This window comes from Rhinatrema bivittatum, chromosome 1 (assembly GCF_901001135.1).
Source record: "Rhinatrema bivittatum chromosome 1, aRhiBiv1.1, whole genome shotgun sequence".
In the NCBI taxonomy this organism is placed as follows: Eukaryota; Metazoa; Chordata; class Amphibia; order Gymnophiona; family Rhinatrematidae; genus Rhinatrema; species Rhinatrema bivittatum.
In genome coordinates, this window is record NC_042615.1 from 141734333 (window position 1) to 141759436 (window position 25104).

Below are 25104 nucleotides of genomic sequence, written 5' to 3' on the forward strand. Positions count from 1 at the left end.
TCTTCGCACACTCCTTGTTGAAATATTACTTTACTCAAATTTATCCTATACAATATTTGTATTATAGAATGCTCTTTTTGTTTTTTCTCTTCATAGGTAGAGTCACACCTGAGCAGCTTAATTCATACATTCAACTCTTTAAGAAAAACACCAAAGCCTTGGAAAACCACTGTGGGCTTCTGCAGCTAGGTCTAGCTACAGCCCAGACTTTAAAGCACCCTCAGTTTGCCAAGTGGGACAACTTCTTAGCATTTGAAAGGCTACTGTTGCAGGTAAATATTCAATGTACTTCAAACGTTTATTTAGCTTTTGATATAAAAACATCATAGTCTTAATGCTAATTACAATTCATACTAGAGGCAGTACCTGAATAGCAGTTTGTGTCCCTAACTTATAGGTAACAATGTAATTTCCATTCAAAAGATCTCATCTTGGCCAGTAATCTTTACCTTCAGAAAAGGAGTAACCATTTTACTTGAAGATGCTCATATAATTTGCAATCAGAAAATAATGTAACACACTTTCAGCTGTCCCCGGGCTTCATTATAAAGGGTCCTTGCCTAGGTAATCAAGAATACTTTAGTCCTTCTAAACTGAAATCTGATTTTGGCCAAGGTAGGTCTTAACTGGGGATGAAGAATGGCCATTAAATAGTATTCTTAGAAAATCATTTTTAAACATGGTGAGATTGTAGAGGTTGCTTCTTTCACCATGTAATTCTGCATCACCACAGAATATAATTTATTCATGTAATTTATTTTTTAATTCCATTTTAGATTTTGGCTGGATACAATATTATCATTATCTATCTTTGTCTCTACCAAATTCCAGCACTAACAAGGCTAATTTAATATCGGCAGATTCTATAGTCAGGTCATTTGTGTGCATGTTATAAAATTGCTGCTTCTCTGGGTGTGTGACCACACACACGTATATATTTGTACCTGCACGTCCGTTTCAAAGTTACCATCTTATTGTTAAGAATATTGCAGAATTGTATAATGAATTCTTTAAAATAAAATAGTTTCCTACCCTGCTAAAATGAAAAACAGGCTCTTTATTTCAATACTTGTTAACTACAAAAGTCAGATTAAGACAACTTGCTTTCACAGGGAGATAAAATGACTTACCTAAGCGTGCATAGAATTTTAGGTTCAGAGAAGAATCGGGAACTTTTGAATTGTTAAAACGTAATATGATACCGAATGTAGGAATTTTTTTAAAGGTTATAAATAAAGCTGTAAACTAGTAAAATAACTTAATAGCATTATCCTACTTAGAGAGATGAAATAAAAAAGCCCATAAACCAAACACATATTGGGGAAATTATAGATGTCAGAAAAATTAAAAAGATATTTTAAAAGTTCTGGTCACTAATAACTTACACAGAAACTTTCAATCAATTGAAGAATGTCGTATATTTGCAGTATAATGGTCCTTCCATTTTTAAATCATTTTTTAATAAAAATGATGATAATGGTGAGACAAAAGTTGTATGATCCAATACAAAATAATAAATTAAGGGATGAAGTAACACCATCAGAAAAAGATTCTCAAATTTTAGCACAGAAGTGCATCAGTTAAGTATCGTTTCCCATCTGGAATATATTGTTAAGCTATGGAATGCTAGCTCAGTGCTTGCCTGCTTGATTAAGGAGACCTGAAACTCTCATCATACTTGAGAACTAGAATAGCATAATTATACCAGTTTTTAAAGTGGCAGATTGAACTAGCACATGGATTTGCAGACCAGGGTCTTACTGATGTGTAGCTGATTTTGATGGGGTAATTTTCAATTAATATTGTTTACATGAATATTCAGATGACATCATCATCATCATCCTTACTTCATTTTGCAATGACCCGATGAAAAGAGTATAACTCTCAAAAGCTCATCACAAATTTATTAAATTAATCCAGTAAAAAAGCATTGCCTACAACTTGTTGATTGACTATAATTTCTGTATATCTAAGTGGACTCACATGGCACTACATTACTGTATTAAAAACTGAAAATGACAACTATATTGATGTGGTCAGTGATACTTCTCTGCATTTTGGATGTATATATATTTGGTTTAATCTATATATTTGCAGTGATCCACATGTTTCACGCTTGTCACCTAATGTCTGTACAGGCATTTCAGTTTGTAATATAATAGAAACATAGAAATGACGGCAGAAGAAGACCAAATGGCCCATCCAGTCTGCCCAGCAAGCTTTCACACTTTTTCTTTTTTTTAATCTCTCATATGTATCTGTTACTCTTGGCCTTTAGTAACCATTTGGTTCTATTTCCTTTCCACCCCCGCCATTAATGTAACCTTTGGTTCTATTTCCCTTCCACCCCCGCCATTAATGTAGAGAGCAGTGCTGGAACTGCTTCTAAGTGAAGTATCTAGCTTAATTGGTTAGGGGTAGTAACCGCCGCAATAAGCAAGTTACTCCCACGCATATTTGTTTACCCAGCCTGTGCAATTCAGTCCTTGTTGGTTGTTATCTGAATATAAATCCACTTTTCTTCGTTCCCCCCTGCCGGTGAAGCAGAGAGCTTCTTTGGATATGTATTGAAAGTGAAGTATCAGGCTTAATTGATTCGGGGTAGTAACCGCCGCAATAAGCAAGTTACTCCCACGCATATTTGTTTACCCAGCCTGTGCAATTCAGTCCTTGTTGGTTGTTATCTGAATATAAATCCACTTTTCTTCGTTCCCCCCTGCCGGTGAAGCAGAGAGCTTCTTTGGATATGTATTGAAAGTGAAGTATCAGGCTTAATTGATTCGGGGTATTAACCGTTGTAACAAGCAATCTACACCCATGCTTATGTGTTTACCCAGACTGTGTAATTCAGTCCTTGTTGGTTGTTGTCTGAATATAAAATCATCTTTTCTTCATTCCCCCCTGCTGTTGAAGTAGAGAGCTACACTGGATATGGATATGGATATGCATTGAAAGTGAAGTATCAGGCTTGTTTGGTTTGGGGTAGTAACTGCCGTAACAAGCAAGCTACTCCCCGCTTTTTTGTGAATGCAAATCCTTTTTTCCACATTTCCTCTTGCCGTTGAAGCATAGAGCAATGTTGGAGTCACATTAACCGTATGTATGTTTTATTGAATAAGGGTATTTTCTCCAGGTAGTAGCTGTCTTTCCTGCAAGCCACCCTCTCTTCATTCACATCTTCTTGACTTTATGGATCCACAGGGGTAGATCTTTAAAAAGTACGGCGCGCGTGAGGAGGTGCACATTTGTGCAACCTGCGCACGCTGCCTGTTCCCTCCGAGGCCGCTCCGATTTCGGAGCGGCCTCGGAGGGAACTTTCCTTCGCCCTCCCCCCACCTTCCCCTCCCTTCCCCTACCTAACCCACCCCCCGGCCCTATCTAAACTCCCCCCTAACTTTGCGCGCGCCGGCCGGCAGCCCCATTCCGTCTTCTGGTCCCGGGGGCTGGTCCGGAGGCCTCGGCCACGCCCCCGGCCGGCGCCTCGCCCCCAGGCCCGCCCCCGAAACGCCAAGTCATTTCGGGAACGCCCCGGACACGCCTCCTCCTGCCCCTTTTCGAAAGCCCCGGGACTTTCGCGCGTCCCGGGGCTTTACGCGTGCCGGCGGCCTATGCAAAATAGGTGCGCCGGTGCATGAGGGCCCTGCGCGCATTAATCCAGAAGGATTTACGCGCACGGGCCTTTTAAAATCCGCCCCACAGTGTTTATCCCACGCCCCTTTGAAGTCCTTCACAGTTTTGGTCTTCATCATTTCCTCCGGAAGGGCATTCCAGGCATCCACCACCCTCTCCATGAAGAAATACTTCCTGACATTGGTTCTGAGTCTTCCTCCTTGGAACCTCAAATCGTGACCCCTGGTTCTGCTGATTTTTTTCCAACGGAAAAGGTTTGTCGTTGTCTTTGGATCATTTAAACCTTTCAAGTATCTGAACATCTGTATCATATCACCTCTGTTCCTCCTTTCCTCCATGGTGTACATATTTAGATTCTTCAGTCTCTCCTCATAAGTCATTCGATGAAGACCCTCCACCTTTTTGGTTGCCATTCTCTGGACCGCTTCCATCTTGTCTCTGTCCCTTCGGAGATACGGTCTCCAGAACTGAGCACAGTACTCCAGGTGAGGCCTCACCAAGGCCCCGAACAAGGGGATAATCAATTCCCTTTTCTTACTCGATATTCCTCTCTCTATGCAGCCCAATATTCTTCTGGCTTTAGCTATTGCCTTGTCACATTGTTTCCCTGACTTCAGATCGTTTGAAACTATCACCCCAAGGTGTCTCTCCTGCTCCGTGCACATCAGCCCTTCAACCCCCATCGAATACAGTTCTTTCGGATTTCTGCACCCAATATGCATGACTTTGCACTTCTTGGCATTGAATCTCAGCTGCCGTATATTTGACCACTCTTCCAGCTTCCTTAAATCCCGTCTCATTCTCTCCACTCCTTCTGGCGTGTCCATTCTGTTGCAGATCTTAGTGTCATCCGCAAAAAGACAAACCTTACCTTCTATCTCGTCCGCTATGTCGCTCACATAGATATTGAACAGGACCGGTCCCAACACTGATCCTTGCGGCAATCCGCTCAACACCGCTCTCTCTTCAGAGTAAGTTCCATTTACCATTACACATTGTCTTCTGTCCATCAACCAGTTTGCAATCCAGGCCACCACCTCGGCACTCACTCCTAAGCTTCTCATTTTACTCACCAGCCTCCTGTGCGGGACCGTATCAAAAGCTTTGCTGAAATCCAAGTAGATGACATTGAGTAATCTTCCTCTATCCAATTCCCTAGTCACCCATTCAAAAAAGTCAATCAGATTTGTCTGACAGGATCTTCCCCTGGTGAATCCATGCTGCCTCTGATCCAGCAATTCTCCCGACTGTAGATAGTTCACTATTCTTCCTTTCAGCAGCGACTCCATTACTTTTCCCACCACCGAGGTGAGGCTAACCGGTCTGTAGTTGCCAGCCTCCTCTCTGCTTCCACTCTTGTGAAGCGGGACCACCATCTCTCTTCTCCAATCACTCGGCACCACTCTATTGAACAGGTCACTCAGCGGAGCCACCAGCACATCTCTGAGCTCCTTCAATATTCTGGGATGAACCTCATCAGGCCCCATGGCTTTTTCCACTTTCAGTTTCCCCAGTTCTTCCCATACATTCTCTACTGTAAATGGAGTTACATCTACTCCACTCCCTTCCGGTTTCTTGTTAACTAGCAATGGTCCTTCTCCAGGGTCCCCTTTAGTGAACAGCAAACTGAAGTATTTGTTTAATATTTCTGCCATTTCTTCGTCTCTCTCCACATATTGATCTTTTCCACCTTTCAATTTCACTATACCACTTTGGACTTTTCTCCTTTCTCTGATGTATCTGAAAAATGTTTTGTCACCTCGCTTTACCTCTTCGGCAATCCTTTTTCCGCTTGGCTTTCTGCCTTCTTGATTACTTTATTTGTCTCCCTCAGTTCCACCAGATATTCTTTTTTGTGCTCCTCCCTTTGGGATCTTTTATGTTTCTTGAACACTGTTCTTTTAGCCTTTATTTTGTCAGACATCTCCTTTGAGAACCAGATAGGTTTCTTTTTTTTTTTGCTTTTCTTTACTTTTCTAACATATAGATTAGTTGCCTTGGTAATTGCTCCTTTTAGTTTGGTCCACTGTTGTTCCACATCTCTCTCATTCTCCCAGCCTTCTAGTTCTTCCTCCAGGTACTTCCCCATTTCATCAAAATCTGTGTTTTTGAACTGCAAAACTTGGGCCTTCGTGCTTCTTCTTCGTAACCTTTGTGTGATATGAAACCATACTATTTGATGATCACTGGTGCTGAGGTAGGTGCCCACCTGGACATCAGAGACATTATCTTCATTAGTGAGCACTAAATTGAGTATAGCTCCGTCTCTCGTGGGTTCCATTACCATTTGTTTGAACAAAGCCCCTTGCAGGGCATCCACTATTTCTCTAATACTGTTAGATTCTGCAGAAGGGATTCCCCATTCTACATCCGGCAGATTAAAATCTCCAACAATCACCACTTCTCCCTTCTTTCCCATCTTTTGGATGTCTTCAACCAGATCTCTGTCATGCTCTTCCTTTTGATTTGGAGGCCTGTAAACCACTCCAATATAAATGGATGCCCCATCATCTTTTTTTAGGTCGGCCCATAGTGCTTCTTCATTGCCCCATCTTCCTTGCAGCTCAGATACTTGGATATTGTTTGTGACATAAAGAACCACTCTTCCCCCTTTCCTATCCTCTCTGTCCTTCCTTAACAAGTTATAGCCCGGTATTGCCATATCCCAATCATGTGATTCTGTGAACCATGTCTCCATGACAGCAACAACATTCAAGTCTGCCTCCACCATTAGGGCTTGCAGATCTGGGATTTTATTGCTCAAACTATGAGCAGTTGTGCTCATAGCTTTCCAGCTTTTCTCGTTCAGGTTACTGCTTTTTCTGAACTCCTTTTGTGACTTTAGTTGAGTTTTGTTATCCATTTCACCCGTCACCATGAGCTTTTTCCTTTGGTTACTGATCTGGAAATTCTGTGTGCATTGCGTTTCTTCTCTCTTTTCAGATAACACTTCAATCTTTCTCTCAAGAACTTCTTCAGTATGTAATACAGAGGAGCTGGTATAATATACTATATGCTTTAGTACTGGAGCTGGTATAATTTTTTTTTTTTTTTTAAAGTTAAATTGCATAGCTGCTGTTCTCATCTAAGCCTAACTCATTTTACTGCTTATTCTTCAAAACCTCCTCTTTCTCCTAAGGACAGAGCAGCAGGATGAAAGTGCAGGCGGAAAAACAAGAAAAGAATACTCCGCATGGCTCACAGATAGTAAAGAAAGCAGCAGGTGAAAAACAGGAAAGAAGGTAGCACATTGTGCTACACCTTCAAAAGGGATTATCTCTTTCCCTCCAGAGCAAACCTAAGGCAATTTATGGATGCATGCATCCACTGGAGGCATGCCTGGAGTGGAAAATATCTTTAGAGTGGCTACTACATGCTGGGAATAAGGCAAAAGAGAAAGAAATGGGAAGAAAGTTAGATACAAGGCGATAACCATTTCTCATAAAATGTAAAGGCAGCAGCATGCAATGATGAGAGAAGATGTACCATGTAGCCGCCCAAAAAACACCAGACCAGCACCAAGAGAGCCTTTACCAAGAATAGCACTCAAAAGAGAAGTCTCATCTTGGGTGATAAGGGAAGGTTTTTTTTGTGTGTTGCTTCCCTCCCTTAGTCACCCACCCCTTACTTTGCATTTCTTATATAGGGCACAGATTTCCTACTAATTGACTTTAATTATGGAAAAGGAAAGTGGTCCCTGTCTTCAGTTAGACTCCACCCACTATCCTAGCTCTGGACTTCTTATTTGACTAGTCTATCTGTGTTTCATGTCTGTCTTTGTTAGATTGTAAGTTTCAATAAGGGAGGATTTCCTAATATATATATCTGTAAAGTTCTGCATACATGTGGTAGTGCTATATAAATAATGATAATCATAATAATCATATGGCATACACTTTTCAAGGAATGTAAAAAACCCCATGTGCCTTTCCTTTCCATGCAACATAGGACTGTACCTATTGCGCATGTACAGGCACAACAGAGCAGCAGAAAAAGGGAGCATACTGTATAGAAGAGTTGGACTTAAGTGACACACAAATAAGATAAGGACACAACAGTTAGCACACCTGTATGCCAGACAGAGACAAACACCACAAAAATAGAGACTTGCAGATAGGCAAAGTGCCGTGTTGGACAATGACAGATATACATAAGCAAACACTTGCTGGCTAAATCATTTCTGGTCCTCTGGATCTTTATGTCCATAATGGTTCTCTAATAGGGCATCCTTGCTCCCTTAAATTTTGCTTCCCAGAACCCAAGATGCCCTGTTTTGACCCTCTGAGATGTAGCAACTGCATGGTGTGAGGTCCAGAGCAATCTGAAAACATTAAAAAAAAAAAGATGGCACTCAGTGGACACTCATGAGTCCAAGTGCAAAGCAAAGTAATAATCTAGAGAAAAGACACTCACACTGGCACAGAACATATTGGTTCCATCAATAATGTATGCAGACCCTACTCTTCTCTCTAACCCCTAGATTCATCAGAATGCTATAATAATGCATGCATAATGCCCGCGGTAAGAAAAGGGGGCGTGTTTAGGGTAATTTTGGAATTACCGCACTGTGCACTAACATAGCGCTTCACATAGGTAGTACTGCGTGGTGCGGTAAACTTTTCACACCCCGTGATACTTCTATTTTGCAGCTTGTGGAGTGAGAGAGAGACTACTTATAAGGCCTTCATAATAGTCAACTGTTTGTATCTTATAGGAGGGCCAACTAACAGCTTGAGGTGAGGTATTAGTGGTGGTTTAGGGACCAGTTTTAGATATGGAGTGAGACGTACGAACAGCACAGTACACCAGGGTGAAGATTTAATGTCATTTGGAGTGAGGAGAGTTTCACAAAGATGAGATTTCTGCTATGTTCTCTCACCCTTGCGTGATGGACTCTATAACAGGGTACCATCAAGCCAGGGCAAGATAACATAGTAGAAATTTCCTCACTCCAAGTGACATCAAATCTTCACCTCAGTCTACTGTGCTGTTCATACGTCTCGTGAATCTGCTCTTAGTCATGAAACATACATTGAATGAAATCTGAATAGGTGCAGATATTGTCTTCTGTCTTGAAAAGGCAGAAATATGTTGCATTTGCACGTGGTATACAAAACATATTCTGTAACACATGATATGTGCAGTTAAGAATAGAGCTGTAGAATACAATAATTTGATAGAAAAGTAATCTAGTCAAATTGCATCAGTAATATAGGTATAAAATATCTAGTTGGCAGCATGCTACTAGAGACTGTAAATTAAGAATTTGCCAGTGACTCACTGGTGATGGTACCACCACTTATAGTGTGAGTAGCTGTAGGACTTGGGAAGCAGGAGGTGCTTCTTTCAAGTGCTGCTGCTCCTGCCTCTTCTAATGGCCTCTTGGTTGTCAGAGAGAGTTTTAATATCTAATAGGCTGCAGGAGGAGACAGAAGCAACAGCCCTTGAGGGAAGCACTTCTTGCTTACAGTGTAGTAGTGGGGAGAGTGAGGCAGGGACCATTGTATGGGAAGGTGGGTGCAGAGGGCTGCAGAAGAGCAAGAGAGAGAAATGGAGGACATGAAGATTGTGATCAAGGGGTTACAGTGAAAGAACGGGTGGGGGGGGGGGAAGGAGGCGAGAGAGAGAGCAAAGAGGCTGAGAAATAGAAAGCAAGGGAGAGAGAGAGATTCAGAGACAGATCAAAAGGATGAAAGAGAAAAGAGTAATAAGGCGGGAGAGGAAGAGCTGAGTACTCTCGGAAACTTTAGGGTGAGGTTGGGAGTAGAAAATATATTGTTTTCTGTTATACATGTCAGTTCTAGAAATTGCCATGCAGATGATGATGATGTACCTTTCCAGCAGATAGATACCAACAAAGTTAGCATTCACTAGAATGTTTATATGCAGTTTACACGTAAGAAGACACTAGCAGTGTATGGTACAACATAGTTTATCTAGTTTATCTATATTATTTTAGCAACTACAACCAACACACACCAAACCTTTTTTTAAATTTCTGCAGGTAAATTCTCCTAGAACAAACGATGAACTGTAAAATTATCCTAGAATAAACATTTGTCCCCACTAATTGTATTCAGAAGACCTGTACGAGAAATCTGTTGTTCAATCTTTTCTTCCATACTCTGCATTTCATTACCTGATGTGCCAAATGTAACTCACTTTGAGCTACAAATGAAAAGGTATGTGGTAAGTCCACATAAATAGGGATCCCTCATTCATCTATCTGGCATGAAGCTCTCCACCAACAAAAGACACAGATGAAAACAGGACATGGTCTACGTTGGTGATGGCATTGGCTGTATCTATTATCTATACCAGAAAGCACTGAAAAAAGTCCATCTTCCTCTCTTTGCTACATTTTACCTCACTTCCTACCACCATCTTTGTCCTTTCTCATCCTCCCATGTCTTTTCACAGCCCCAGCTTTTTCTCTCAGAAGTGGTGCAGCACTGTCTGATGTTCCATCCTTATTCTCTTTCCTTTTTCTCGTTGCCTGCCTTAGTTCTGCAGCCCCCTCTCCCTCCCTGTTAGCTCTGTACATATATCTGACCTTCTCTTTCTGCTGTGTCTTTGCTCTTCCCTCTTAGTTGTGTCTCTGTCCTTCTCTCCTTAACTTCTCTTCTCTCAACTGTGCAATTTCTAATCCTCTCATTTGTGTCTCCTTCCCCCGTTTGCTTTTTTGTTTTTTTTCTGCTGCTGTAGTCGCTGCGCAGTACTGCATCTGCACTAAAGAAAGTTCAAAATGGGAACGAGCAGGTGGGAAAGATTTTGGCTCCTGCATTTGCTTCTCCCACTTCCTCCAATGGCCTTTTGGTTCTCAGGATGTGCCCTGGACAAACAGGTTGTGGCAGGAGGAGGAGCAGCAGTGCAAGAAACCAAAGTGCTTCCTGTGCTGCTGCTGTGTTCCAAAAATTTTGGAAACTCTCCCAGAGACGCTGGGTCAAGCCCAGCAATTTTCCCTGGTATGGATCCTGGGCATTGGACCTGTGGAGAGAGGAAAAGCTAGAGCTTGGTGCAGAAAAGGAGGGAAAGGATACACAATCAAACTTAAGGTAGAAAAGCGATGCTACCTAGGGAAAGAAAGTAGGAGATGGTGGTGGTGAAGATGGTAGGTAGGAAGAAAAGAGGAAACATCTAGGACACAGTATTTTCTGGTAGATGTGAGAACCAGAAATCACTATCTCTGATCTGATGTTCTTTATGTATCGATAATGGCCACAAACATTGTGAGTCTATTTTCTTTACCTTACCTTGTTGGTGGCTCCTACCTGCAGAAAAGTGCATTGGAGCCCGTAGAGTGATTTATGACATTGTTATGATATTCTAAACAAGATACAAATTATTGGCTATACAAATAAGTATTTTCACATGCATCGGAAAGCATTGATCGAATTTTTCTTTCCCCTCTCAGGAAGAACAAGTTTGTCAATTTAAAATAATATTTTGGGGGGCTATTGCAGGTCAAGTTATATCAAATTTATGAAACCACAGACTGAGATTGCGAATGAAAGACTGGTCCTGTCTCTCTCATATTTGTCAGTCATTGTGATAGTCTCTTCCAATGGGTTATCAGATATGTCTTGATGCATAACAATTCTAAAGTTAACAAAGTGATTATTAAATGCAGACGTGATCTGGCACGTTTGGACTAGGACACTGACCAGGCTTAGCATCATCTAGTGTTTTCTCAGACATGAATAACACATTCAAATGCATTTTCCATTATATTTAATGCATTGAATAATGTACTGGTTGACACCAACAGATTGTCAAATAAAGCTATATTTGACGTAAAGAATCTTATTCTGAAAGAATGCACCTGATGATTCTGTTTGATACGTGCTCCCGAAATACTGCGTACAGTACGTGAAGTGCCTTAGTAAGCGAGGAAGAGGCAAAGAGCAATGAGAAAAGAGCTCTTTTTTAACAGATAACCTGAAATCACTTTAGAATGTTGTTGTTGCTGGAGATGCAAATTAATATCAGACATTTTGGAGTATTTTCTTACACAGAGAATGCAAGATACATAAACATTTTTGTTTGGCATTCCTGCATTTTTGCCTGGGTATCAAATTATTCTTGAAGGCCGGAATTATTTCATTTTTCTTGCTTTTCTAGTCTGCTGAAAAAAATGTAAGTTAAAAGTAACTGGAGTGTAAAAGAATGATCAAATGGCATTTGCAGGGATTTTTCGCTTCTCTACAGGAGAAAAATTATACCAATGAAATGACTACATTTTTCCGATGAACTGAGCAGTCTATACAAACTCAGCAAAAGAGTGGAAGAAAGGAGCAACTTTTTTTTTTTTTTTACTTTTCTACATAAAATAGTTATGAAATGTAGTGTTACCTGATATCTTCCAAACTGAAAATGCTGACAGCTCTGATTCATTCAATGAACAAATACAGTAGGTTCCAGTTACTTAAAATTAAGTTAAACTCCGCAGACCATGATTGTGTCACTTGGATAACTGACATACTCATAGCTGCCATGCATTATTATTTACTTGTAATTGATACTGTGAATTATTACATTAAGCTTGCAGTGTGTTACCTGATTTTTAGAATGAGTGATTTTTATTACTATTCTTTCCAGTTTCACAGGTTGATCCTGATTTTAACAGAATGAGAACAACCAGTTTGAACTTAATATACTATTTTTCTCCACAAAAACCTGCATATGTAATGGGTCTACAAGTGACTTGCATGAAACCATATTTGTCGCAAAATTCATCCTCAGAAAGTTGGCATGTTTTTGGTAAAGGTACAGGAAGGGCAGTCATGTTAAGTAAAAACTGACACTGATACTGTCCCATATTCGAATTAGAGATTCTAGAGGCACATTTTTAAAAATGCCATACATCTCTTTATTTTTATATTTCACTTGAATTTAAGGAAAAAAAATTCTAGTTTAAAACTGTACTGTGAGTGAATATATATCCTATCTCGATTAGATTTCTGCAACATGCACTCTTTGTGGGTCTCCCATAAAAGTGATTAAAATGTTTAGTTAATGTAGAATGCTGCAACATAGATGCTATCCTACTCTGGCTGTAGGGACCATGTTTGTTCAGTCCTCATGTACCAACACTGCTTGCTAGTGTTTTTCTGGGTTCAGTTGCCTTTAAATTGCTAAATGACCAAGGCTCACTCTATATGAAGGATCACCCCATCTCACTACAAAACGTCTTGCAGACTGAGATCCAAAAACAAGGCATTCCTGCATTTACCTGCTCTTAAAAATTCAAAGCTGACCTGAACCTGTAAGCAAACTTTCTCCATCTTCATCTGTAGACTAAAACTCTTTCTCAAGAAAGGCCTAATAGCCACTGACACACTGACATTTCATTGCCTGACAGAATTGGTTCTTCCATCAATCTTACCCATGTTAGCCAAGAACTTTCATGGAAATTCTAACAAACTAGGGCACCTTGCACTATCAGGGTTCTACTGATCTATTCTGTACAATCAATATTACTTAACTTCTATGTACGAGTGTTTTTTGTTTTTTTTATTATATACTCTCACTCTATCATCTCAGTGTTTGGGTGTTAGCTGTTGTTATCCTCTGATGCCTTGTCTCTACTGCTTTAATATTGATACATGATTTTGTCAATCTCTCCTTACCCATGGTTTAAAGGTCGATTTTAAAAGATCTGCGCATGCGTCCATGTGCGCGCGGTTCCCAGCGCTTGCACATGGATGTGATCATTTTATCAGAAATAGGTTACAATGGTCCATATCGAGAAACCCTGAACAAGCAATTAAATAAGAGAAGTTCAATAATTCCAAGATGCCAAATCTTTATTGAGATGTCAGTCCCCCGACACGGAAACGTGTTTCGCTAGGGCTGCATCGGGAGTGACAAATTACATGTAGTATAATATCAATGGCATTACACTCTTGAAGGAAGTCTCTGTGAAAACAGAATTATGTTAACAAGTGTCAGGACCATTGGAAGGGTGGCAGGGTAACAGAGGCAACTGTTAAATGTAAAAGACAAAAAAGAAATACATACTCCATTAAATACAACTAAACAAAAGAAATGTTTGAAGGATAATATTTGAAGGGCTATCCTTGGAAAGGAGGTATAACCAATTACCTAAAATTAAAAACCACTTAAGTTATAATCACTTGAGTTATAATAAAATTTCAGAGGACCAATAACAGTTGAAAAATGGAGCAAATTGAAACTGGAATGAACTTACAATTAGTAGAACACCGTTCTATTTTGTACTATTAAGATTATTGAATCAGAAAACACAATGACAGTGAGAGAAATACGGACGAAATTGCTGCAGCTCCTACAAAGAGAGAAAATCAAGGGACACAGGGTGAGACGAACTGTGCATCGAGAGATGCCTGAAACCCAAAGAGTATATTGAAATCAATAACAGGAGGAAAACTGGGGGAACCAAAACTGGGAAGTACATACTTGCATGTAAATGTAGTGCCTTTCAAGTATGCAGTAGTATAAAACTGGAACTGCCCTGGCTCAGAGCTAGAGGTAAGCGCTGAACAGTATCTGGTTTAAACAAGAAAAAAGAATGCAAAAGAAGGGGGTGTGGCTAAGCTGTTGCCGTCAGGGCCCATGTAGGCTAGAGGAATAACCCAGAGACTGAATTAGAGTGCAGACACCCGGTGAAACAAAAAATGTTCATGTTGGTAGTGTATATAAAGAATGAGAAAATAAACACAAAATCTAAGAAAATATTGTAGTACTGTGTTCTATGAATGTGTTAGGGAAAAACCCGGGGAATATGAGAGTGGAACCAACAACATTTCATGCAAACAAGGATCTGAGTAAAAGGTGGTGATAAATCTGTAGAAAATTGTGGGCTAAAAATGATGAAAAAATGGGGAAATGGAATTTACAGTCTGGGTGCAGACACTGGGGGAAGGGATTGGAGGGGGTGAAAACAGTGGAGTGGGATGGGGTGGAGAGAAAAAAGGGAAAAGGGACGGGAGTGCATGGGACGGAACCAAAGGGTGGGGGAGAATGGAAAAGGGAGGAGGAGGGGGGGGGAAAGAGACAGAAAAAAAGGTAGGGGGAATCAAAAGGAGGGAAAGGGAAAAGAACAAGGGGAAGGAATGGGACGGAAGGGCCAAAGGGAGAGAAAACTGAGATGGGGGGAGGGCAAGGGGAAAAAAAAAGATGGAAAAAGAGGGGCAGGGAGAACAGGAGAAAGTCAATTACTGTACAAAAGAAAGCAGACCATTCGATCTGCTTGTTGAGCCCAGTGGGGGTAAGTGAGTTCAAAAGGAAAATCCATCATTGCTCTCGGTGCTTTAGGAATACAGAAAAATGACCTCCGTGTGTTTGCTAATCATTTCACACGCCATTGGGTGATCATTTTATTACATTTGTGTGTGAGCGCACGCATGTTATAAAATGTGATATCCGCTCACACATGTGCGCCAGATTTTAACATCCCGTGCACAGGGAGGTGACTATTCTAAAGTACACGCAGCGACGCGATGAGGCCTTTGACAAGTTCCCTCCTAGTCCTCTCCAATTAAGGAGCAGACTGGGAGGGATCTATCCTACCCCTAACCCTATCCTTCTTCCCTCTTCCCCTCTCCTCCCTGAAACCTAAACTAATTCTAACCTTCCCCATTTTTTAAATTTTTATACTTATTGCTCCTCAGGAGCAGACGTAACCTCCGCGCACTGGGCAGCTGCCAGCGTGCGTTTCCCCTGGACAGGAGCGAATGGTGCTGTCCCAGCCCGCCCCTTTTGTAGGGTCCAGCACTTCTGTGTGTAACGGGTTACACGTGTGGCTGGGCTCGTTCTAAAATGCGCATGGTGTGCGCAAGGCCCGGCCGCACGCCTAACCCCCATTTTTTATGCGCGCGGGCCTTTTATTTTTAGCCCTGCTGATGTGTTGCTATTATGTTGGTTAGTTATTCTGTATTCTGTACCTTGCTCTGAGTACTCTGGTAGTAAAGCAAGTCACAAATCCCTGTAATGAAATTATATATTATTAATGCTTTATGGCTACATGATCAAATCAAACAGTTCAACATTTACATTATCTTCTTTGTATATAGTCTTGCAGATAGTCACTCAACCAAATTAATGCTAACTAGTCTTGGAGGCTAATTTACTAAAGTCCACTACCACATTAAAATCATCCATTGTACCTGAATACTGGAGGGTGGCCAATGTAACCCCAATATTTAAAAAAGGCTCCGGGGTGATCCGGGTAACTATAGACCAGTGAGCCTGACTTCAGTGCCAGGAAAAATAGTGGAAACTATTCTCAAGATCAAAATCGTAGAGCATATAGAAAGATATGGTTTAATGGAACACAGTCAACATGGATTTACCCAAGGGAAGTCTTGCCTAACAAATCTGCTTCATTTTTTGAAGGGGTTAATAAACATGTGGATAAAGGTAAACCTGTAGATGTAGTGTATTTGGATTTTCAGAAGGCGTCTGACAAAGTCCCTCATGAGAGTCCCTCATAAGAAAAGTAAAAGGTTATGGGATAGGAGGCGATGTCCTTTCGTAGATTACAAACTGGTTAAAAAACAGGAAACAGAGAGTAGGAATAAATGGTCAATTTTCTCAGTGGAAAAGAGTAAACAGTGGAGTGCCTCAGGGATCTGTACTTGGATCAGTGCTTTTCAATATATATATAAATGATCTGGAAAGGAATACGACAAGTGAGGTTATCAAATTTGCAGATGATACAAAATTATTCAGAGTAGTTAAATCACAAGCAGATTGTGATATATTACAGGAGGACCTTGCAAGACTGGAAGATTGGGCATCCAAATGGCAGATGAAATTTAATGTGGACAAGGGCAAGGTGTTGCTTATAGGGAAAAATAACCCTTGCTGTAATTACGCGATATTAGGTTCCATATTAGGAGCTACCAACCAGGCATCATAGTGGATAATACTTTAAAATCGTCTGCTCAGTGCTGCAGCAGTCAAAAAAGCAAACAGAATGTAAGAATTATTAGGAAGGGAATGGTTAATAAAACAGAAAGTGTCATAATGCCTCTGTATTGCTCCATGGTGAAGACCGCACCTTGAATACTGTGTACAATTCTGGTCGTCGCATCTCAAAAAAGGTATAGTTGCGATGGAGAAGGTACAGAGAAGGGCAACCAAAATGATAAAGGGGATGGAACAGCTCCCCTATGAGGAAAAGCTGAAGAGGTTAGGGCTGTTCAGCTTGGAGAAGAGACGGCTGAGGGGGGATATGATAGAGGTCTTTAAGATCATGAGAGGTCTTGAATGAGTAGATGTGAATCAGTTATTTACACTTTCAAATAATAGAAGGACTAGGGGACATTCCATGAAGTTAGCAAGTAGCACATTTAAAACTAATCGGAGAAAATTCTTTTTCACTCAACGCACAATAAAGCTCTGGAATTTGTTGCCAGAGGATGTGGTTTGTGCAGTTAGTGTAGCTGGGTTCAAAAAGGTTTGGATAAGTTCTTGGAGGAGAAGTCCATTAACGGCCAGTTTACTTAGGGAATAGCCACTGCTATTAATTGCATCAGTAGCATGGGATGTTCTTAGTGTTTGGGTAATTGCCAGGTTCTTGTGGCCTGATTTGGCCTCTGTTGGAGACAGGATGCTGGGCTTGATGGACCCTTGGTCTGACCCAGCTTGGCAATTTCTTATGTTCTTGTAATTCATGTTATTAATCAATAAACAAGACAAGTAGGGCAGAGAGAATCTCAAATGTCCATTGTTTTTAGATTCAAAATACATTTTATTTGTAATAGTCTAGATGTATTGGATATTTTCATATTTGTAAAGGGCTACACAGTCCCCCGACATGGACAGTATTTCGTACAATATTACTGCCTCGAGAGGGACCCAACATCCCAATCTTGGAAGTGTTTAAACGTTGAGAGACAGACCGACTCCCAGAGTACAATGTATCAAGATGGATGTGTAGAAAAGTACTATTACAAATAAAATTTCTTTTGAATCTAAAAATGTTGGACGTTTGTGATTTTCTCTGCCCTACTTGTCTTGTTTTCAGTTATTTTGTGGTGAGGGCAGTCACTTTTTTTTTATTTTTTTTTTTATTAATCTGTAAACCACAGTCTTGTTGAAATGATTTGTTTTCTTATTTATTATCAGGGCACTATTTCAAAAAATGGAAAAATTATCTAGCTCAAGTTAATTGGACAAGTATTCAAGGATATTCAGCAGGAAAAATGTCCTAGTAAATACCCTTGAATGAAGTTATCCATGAAATATAACAGGATAACTCTAAAACCTAACCGGTGATATTCAAATAGTCAATTAGGTTTTAGAGGAGTTTGGTATATGAAATCAGCTCATTTAACCTTAATCAGACTATAGCTGGTTCAGTGACACTGATGCAGTAAAAAAAAAAGGCAGCATAGCAGGCTTTTATTATTATTTAGATTTATATTCCACTTTTTGCACATTATTTTCAGTGCTTCAAAGTGGATTTCATTCAGGTACTGTAGGTATTTCCCTATCCCCAGAAGGCTTACAATCTAAGTTCATACCTGAGACAATGGAGGGTAAAGTGACTTGCCCAAGGTCACAAGGAGCGACAGCAGGACTCAAATCCTGGTCTCCTGGCTCATAGCCCACTGCTCTATCAACTAGGCTACTCCTCCACTCCTAGCGGCCCATCCTCTTGTTTCTTCCCCCCCCCCCCCCCCCAACCAAAGTGACAAAAAATGGGCCTACTGGCCAATCTCCCCCACCCAGCCTCCAAGTCCTTCCAAACATTTAGGCCGAAAAAATATATGGCCTGGCTCAGTGCCCCTCCCTCAGGACTAGTAAAATATTTACTTATTTCCAGCCCCTTCTCATCCCCCCTCCAAAGCACAGTGTGCTGCCGGGATCATGGTACTGCCCTACCACTTCCAGCATTACTCTGACACAGCTGTTAGAGCAATGCTGAATGCCACCAAGAATGGTAGAACTGTACCGTGAGCCCAGCAGCTCATCGGGTTTTGGAAGTTTGCAAGTGGACAGGAGGTTTAAGGGTGGGCTTAATGGAGTGGGGGGTGGGGGAGAGGATGAACAGTGGCCGGAGGTAAGTAAATTTGTACTCAGAGTAGGGAGTGTTGGGGGGAGAGGGAGAAGGAGTGGTGCCAAGCTGACCCATATATTTTTTAGGTCTAAACGTTTTGAAGGACTGGGGAGCTTGGGCCAGCAAGCACACTTTTTTTGTCACCATAGTAGGGGGTGGAGAATCTGGCCACCAGACTGCCATTTTTTTTTGTTTGTTTTATTTTTACTGCATCGGCTCAACTTAACTGGCTATATTCTTTGAATATAGCCAGTTAATATGAAAATTATCTCGTTCTCTCATCTAAAATTAGCTGAATAACTTATTTGGAGTTAGCCAGTGAATTTATTTAGCTAACTCCAAATATCTTAATTAACCTACCAACAGGGTAATTTATCAAATCTCATTATGGCGTTATTGCATGCATTAAGTGCCATAGGGCATGGTGCGATGCAGATTTTTAAAAGGTGAGGGATTGGGGAGGAGTTGGGGGTGGGATTTCACAAAAAGTGAGCTGGCTTTGCACTTTGCGAAGCCATAACGCACAATATCGCATAGTTTTAACGCCGAAAATAACTATACCTTTTTCAACTGCATTAAGCTGTGTGATATCGTGCGTTATGCCCATAACGCAATTTGCAATTTTTTCACAAATTCCGTTTTGGACATTTTTAGGCTGGGGAAGGGCCTGAGATGTGGAGGAGAGTGAAGGAAGGGCCTGAGATGTGGGAGGAGAATAGGGGAAGGGCCTGAGATGTGGGAGGAGGGTAGGAGAAGGGCCTGAGCTGAGGGGAGGGGGAGAGAGAGCAAGCCTCTGGGGGTGGCACCATAATAAGCAGGTTGAGAGAACATTGTACAAATCTCATCGTTGTGCGAGTTTCCTCACTCCCAAGGACATCAAATCTTCACAAGAGTGCACTGTTCTGTTTGTACGTCTCGCTCTGCATGTAAAAGTGGCCACTAACCCCTAAACTACTTCCTAAACCTCACCTCGAGTTACTAGGTGGGCCTCCTATAGAGAGATAAAAAGCTAACTACTGCAAGGGCCTTGTAGATACTTTCAATCTCTCTCTCTTCCCAGTGGTGCAATGAGCACTTTGCAGGTAGGAAAATGCAATTATGTAGGTATTTCCGCAAAGTACGTTAGCACACATTGCGATAATTAGGCTATTACCATAAAACATGCCCCTTTTTCTATTGCATGCGATATTTACAGCAAATTGATAAATCTTGGACTAAGTTGTTTGGAGCATCCAGGAATGCAACTGAAACGCTTCCTATTTATCTGGATAAGTGGCGATGATATTAAAAAAAAAAAAATGTATATATCATCATTTATCTGATTAATTTTTGAGTTATTCAGATAAATGCCTTTGAATATCAACCTCTTTGAGTTCAGTTGTAACTTTTTCTTTTTACTTGATTTTATCTGATTGTGTAATCTGCTTTGAACTGTGCATTAGACAGAAAAGTTGGAATCTAAATATTAAATTGTCTCCTTGAAAATGATGGGAGCCATGATAAATGCTGCATAGTAATGCAGTAGTGCACGTTCATGAATCAGCTTGTTTATACACATAAAAAGAGTCCCTGAGACAGAACATCTTGTGTAGACAAATTAATGGAGTGAGACTGCGACAGATAGGTATGTTATGCCACTACCAAATGAAGAATGTGGCATACAATGTTGGCAGACTTGCATTTGGTGCTGTGTTTGCCCCAAAATAATTTATCTTCCATAATTTGATAGGCATTCCACTTTGAAAGCAAAAGATGGCAAATCTTATAAAAGAAATAGTATTTTCTTTAACTAGTTAGTGAGAAAAAAAGCTAATCTTGAAATCTTCCACCTTTAAAGATACACAATAAAACACAAATTCCATCTTTTTCCACAGGACTGGTAGAGTAAATCAAAATGATATTTATAACTTAGGACACAATAGTCATAAATTTTGCTTTAGGACAAGACTTTTCTAAGTTCTCTGTTTGTTTCCATCTGCCAGTTCAGATGCTTTATTATAAAAAAAAAAAAAGCATGTTCCAATAATAAAATGCACAGAACAGTACACAGAATAAAATGCTTAAAATACACACAGCTTTTATGATTAACATTAAGTTCACTTCCCTACATAACAATTTTGGACAAAATGTAGGTCTCCGTTGAGAGGTGTACTTGGTCATATTTTCCCTTGTTCAGTTAAATCCCATATCCTATATTTTATTAGGATTCCAAGTGAATAGAAAGAGATTTAAATGGCAGCTGTGTTTTCACTTAAGTGCTTAAAAACTGCCAGATTTTGTTCTCGCACCTCCCCAGTTTTTTTCAACCACAGGAATTCTCCTTTGTGCTTTTTGGAGTATCCACTTTAGTGCAAATAGTTGTCTCCTTTCTTTGTCCTAGGGGGACTGAGAACAATGTGCAGCTTGAAGGTTACATGCACAGTAGAAAATATAAGCAACTGCACACCCTTTGATGCAGTCAAAAACTTACACTGAGGAAAATGGAACTTGAATATTAATCAAAGCTTTATGAACTATTAGCCTCTAAGATGTATACTGTTCTTGGCATTTTCTTATTGACATTTTTTTTTTTAGTAAGATGTTTTGAAGAAAATATACTCTTGTGATCTAGAGAAACTCTAGCTGTAAATAAAAAAACAGAGTATTGTATCTTAAGGCATTGGTATACAGCCTGGTCCTCAAATATCCCCTAACCAATCCGGTATTTAGGATATCCACAGTGAATATGCTAGAGAGAGATTTGTATACACGTTCATTGCCATGATATGGATATCATGGCTAAGGGGTATTTGAGGACAGAGTTGAGAAACACTGTGTTAAGTTGCCTTAGTTTTACAAGATACGTCAGCCACCCACTTGTTTCATCCGTTAGATTTTTTTGTGCACATACATTTGCACACTCAAAAACAAAATTATGCATATGATACCAATTGAGTGACAGGGCACTAAACCCCATATTTACATGTTCTCAATCTGTAAAAAGGCCAAGAAAAGGACCATCTTCAGCTCACAGTTCAGATCCTGTGCTGGTTTTGTACCCAAGCGTCATCAAAAGCAGGAAGACTAAAACATTCTGTTAAAAAAAAAAAAGTCAATTGTTTCTCTGATTTTTCCCTAAGGTCTGAGCCATTACGAATAGGGATGGTCTATTACAGATTAAATTTAAAAGCCTGACGCGTGCCAAAACCAGGAGCTACGCACTCGTCGGGCTGGCGCACGCCGAGCAGATTGTAAAAGTCGGCCAAATTCATGCATATCTCCTGCTTCGTCCACAAAGTTACAAAAAAGGGGTAGAGTATGGGTGCGGTCTGGGCAGGCCATGTGCGTTCCTGGAGTTCAACTTTAAATTAACACGTACGCGCTCCAGGGTTCCCTGCTGCATAACTTTACTTCTGCTATAGATGACGTGCAAGTTATAAAATAAAGATAAATAGATCGGCATGGTTTAAAGGGTCAAGGCTAGCGGGGAGCAGGGAGGCTATTAAACTAGAGAGGTTTGGAAATTCTATTCCTTACCTGGGTGAACTGGGAACAAACCGGGAAAATGCTACCACACTTATGCGGTAGAAGCAGCATTTGTACGCGATCAAGCTATTTTATAACATGCGCATATATGCATGTATGTTATAAAATGGCCGCGTCCCTGTGGGCGAGCCAACGAATGCATGCACATAGGCGCCCACACACTGGTTTAAAAGTTGCCATCTTAGCCTGTTAGCTGAAATTGAGAGCTTGCTACCCTCCCTGCTGGGAATATAAAACTGTTTGGATTCTGAGCAATTCAGAAATATTGCACCTTATTAAATTAAAAAAAAAAAATGTTCATAGGTGCATGTTTGTTTTATTGTTTCAGTTATGCTCTGTACATACTACTCTGTTTTCCTTACTTCCTGCGTTTCTGTTAATTTATTGCGAAACATATTCAGTTGGAACACTGAAGATGTAGTAATGTAAAAGCTGAGTGGAAGGTTTTATGTACTCTTCAAGCAGGCATTTGTTTTCTATAGCAGAAGCCTTTGCATGGTAAAATGAATTATAGATTGCCAAAAAGTTAAAGAAGAAGAGCCCTGTCTTCAGCAGCTGATGTCATACCATGGCCATCACTGTGGGTCCTCCAGCCGTGCCCCCCACATACGGTGCCCGCTGTAGCCATATGACCCCTGACCCCAACCTATGCTGCCTATGATCACGATAGTCTGGGCCATTTGCCTAGCTTGTCCTGCAATAATGGGAAGGGGTGGGGAGGCCAATGGATCTGATGCCTCTTAAGCCTGACGTCTGGCTTTGTCATCCTCTTTTATTTATTAATTTATGCATTTATTTTCCGTACCAAGTTCTATACCCATAGCAGCCCCTGCTTCTGTCTGCCTCTACATTATGTGCGTTCATGTCTGGCTGCCATGTTTGTTCAAACTGTCCCCGTGATTCTTGTCTTCTTCTGACCTAGCTTCCTTCTCTGAGTCAGTAGACCTTAGATTATTGGGTGAGTGCTGAAATTTCTATTAAAAAGAAATGAAAAAAAACCACATGGGTCTGCTTCTAAGCAGCAGCAGCAATTGGCATCCTTGCTTGTAGTCCTTTACTGAAGAATACCAGGCCTCTTATGGAAACACTAGGAACTTTTGTACTCCAAGTTGCTTGACAGCAGCCAGCGCAGCTGCGAGTCTGATAGTCCGGACTGCCACTTCTAGAGCTGCTGCTTTCCAGGAAGCTGCTCTCCTGCCCACCACGTCTCCTAGGCCACCCCACAAACCTCGCTTTGATCAATTTCACAAAAAGGCCATTGATGACATTGAAGATCTTACTGCTGAGAAGTTCCAGAAGACAAACAAGAAGGGGCCAGAGTACATTTAAAACTGCTGCTGGATTGGCAAAGGAAGAAAGGAGCTCTTGCAAAAGTCAGAGGGGTACCCAGTTCCTGGTGCACTAAGCAGGTATGTCCGTGAAATGAGACTGCTTCAAGTGTAGATGGCTCCGACCTTGTCCTCTCCCAGGAATCTGGTAAGTGTGGCCAGAGCTGGTACTTCTATTAGGCAAACTAGGCGGTCGCCTAGAGGGCCAAAGTTTTGGAGATGGCAAATTCCTGTCACTATGAGGCCCAGAAGGGTACTGTGCCAGAGCTAATACCATCAAAGAAGGGGACCCCTTTTCTGGAGCCACTGCCAGTAGGAGGGAGCACTGCTTTAGAGGTAATTTTGGGGGAGGGGGGTGCATGACTGAAGGGTTCGCCTGGGCTCTAAATGTCTTGCACTGGCCCTGAGTGTAGCTCTGTTGAAACCAAATTTTCATTAACTGGTTAACTATGCTCTTCTGATAGCAATGGCAGTGCTTCCTTTTGCTAGTTAATGAAGTCGGCTTTAGAGTCCTTCAAAACCAGAAAATCAGCAAAAACTGTTAAAGTATCTAGAAAGGTTGTGGTCGCAAAGGGCCAGAAAGGGTAGCACCCAAAGTCAAGTTTTGCCTGTAAGTGAGGAGGATATCGGGAGCAGTAGGCATTGAAAGGGGGGCAGAGTAGACCATGCATAGTGTACATTGAACCCCCTGAGCATGAATGCTTTCAAAGAAATAAAACTAAAATTATGGCAAAGGAAATTCATAAATATCTTTCCCTACTGGTGAATTAGCAAGAAGAGGATTTGGGCACAGTGCCGGGCAAGAGTAGAGAGGACCAGGTAAAGGTGGAAAGGATTTCTGCTTTCATATTTTTGCTGCTGCTATTTATTTACTTTTTGGCCCAGCAGTTTCCTTCTGCCCTGTGGGCCTCCAGCTCATTTTGATCCAGAGTTAGTATCCTTTATTCCCAGCTACCTGGGGACTTTCCACATCTCCCCCAAATGTGTTGTCTGCTCATAGCAGTGAGGGTCCTAAACCAGAGGCTATGCACCAGGGCTCCTTGCAGAACCTTCTAATCTTATCTTAAGCACTTACTAAAAGAAAATAGAATTAATCTAGATGACCTAAATTATCACTTTTGTCCAGAGAGCGCATGTTCCGTTTTGTAACTGTAATTAGTTACAGGAATCCAACTATTTTTTTGGCAGCTCACATAACGGATTGTATAGCTAAGTTAGAAAACTGTGCAATTAATAGCTCCGTCATGAGAAATAGCAGTCCTATTAGTATTGCAGTGCTATAAATTATTTGGCTTCATTTCTACTAAAAATGGCAAAAAGTTTGAAGACTGGAATTCTTTTTTCTCCTTTTCCCCCCTCAGGATGATTGAGAAGTCTGTTTTAAATTATGGCTGTCTTGCATAGTTCTGCTGTCAGTAAAATGTGGTTAGGACATATTCATGTTAGAAGAATTCCACCAAAGTCCTGCAAGTAACAGCACAAACGTTAAACACATGAACTACCAGTGCTATTGTGTAAAGCCTTCCAACCCCCCGCTGGGGCACCTTTTCCGTGCACCACCTCCCGCAGGTCCCT

General features: G+C 40.9%; 1 protein-coding gene across 2 annotated transcripts in view; it reads left to right on the forward strand.

Annotated features, from left to right (window-relative positions):
* Positions 1-25104, forward strand: part of SCFD2 (sec1 family domain containing 2) — a 641446-nt gene that overhangs the window by 122654 nt on the left and 493688 nt on the right. For both annotated transcript variants that reach the window (XM_029587632.1, XM_029587640.1), the window contains exon 4: positions 97-272. In XM_029587632.1, the coding sequence (XP_029443492.1) occupies positions 97-272 (176 nt within the window). The remainder of the gene's footprint in view (positions 1-96; positions 273-25104) is intronic.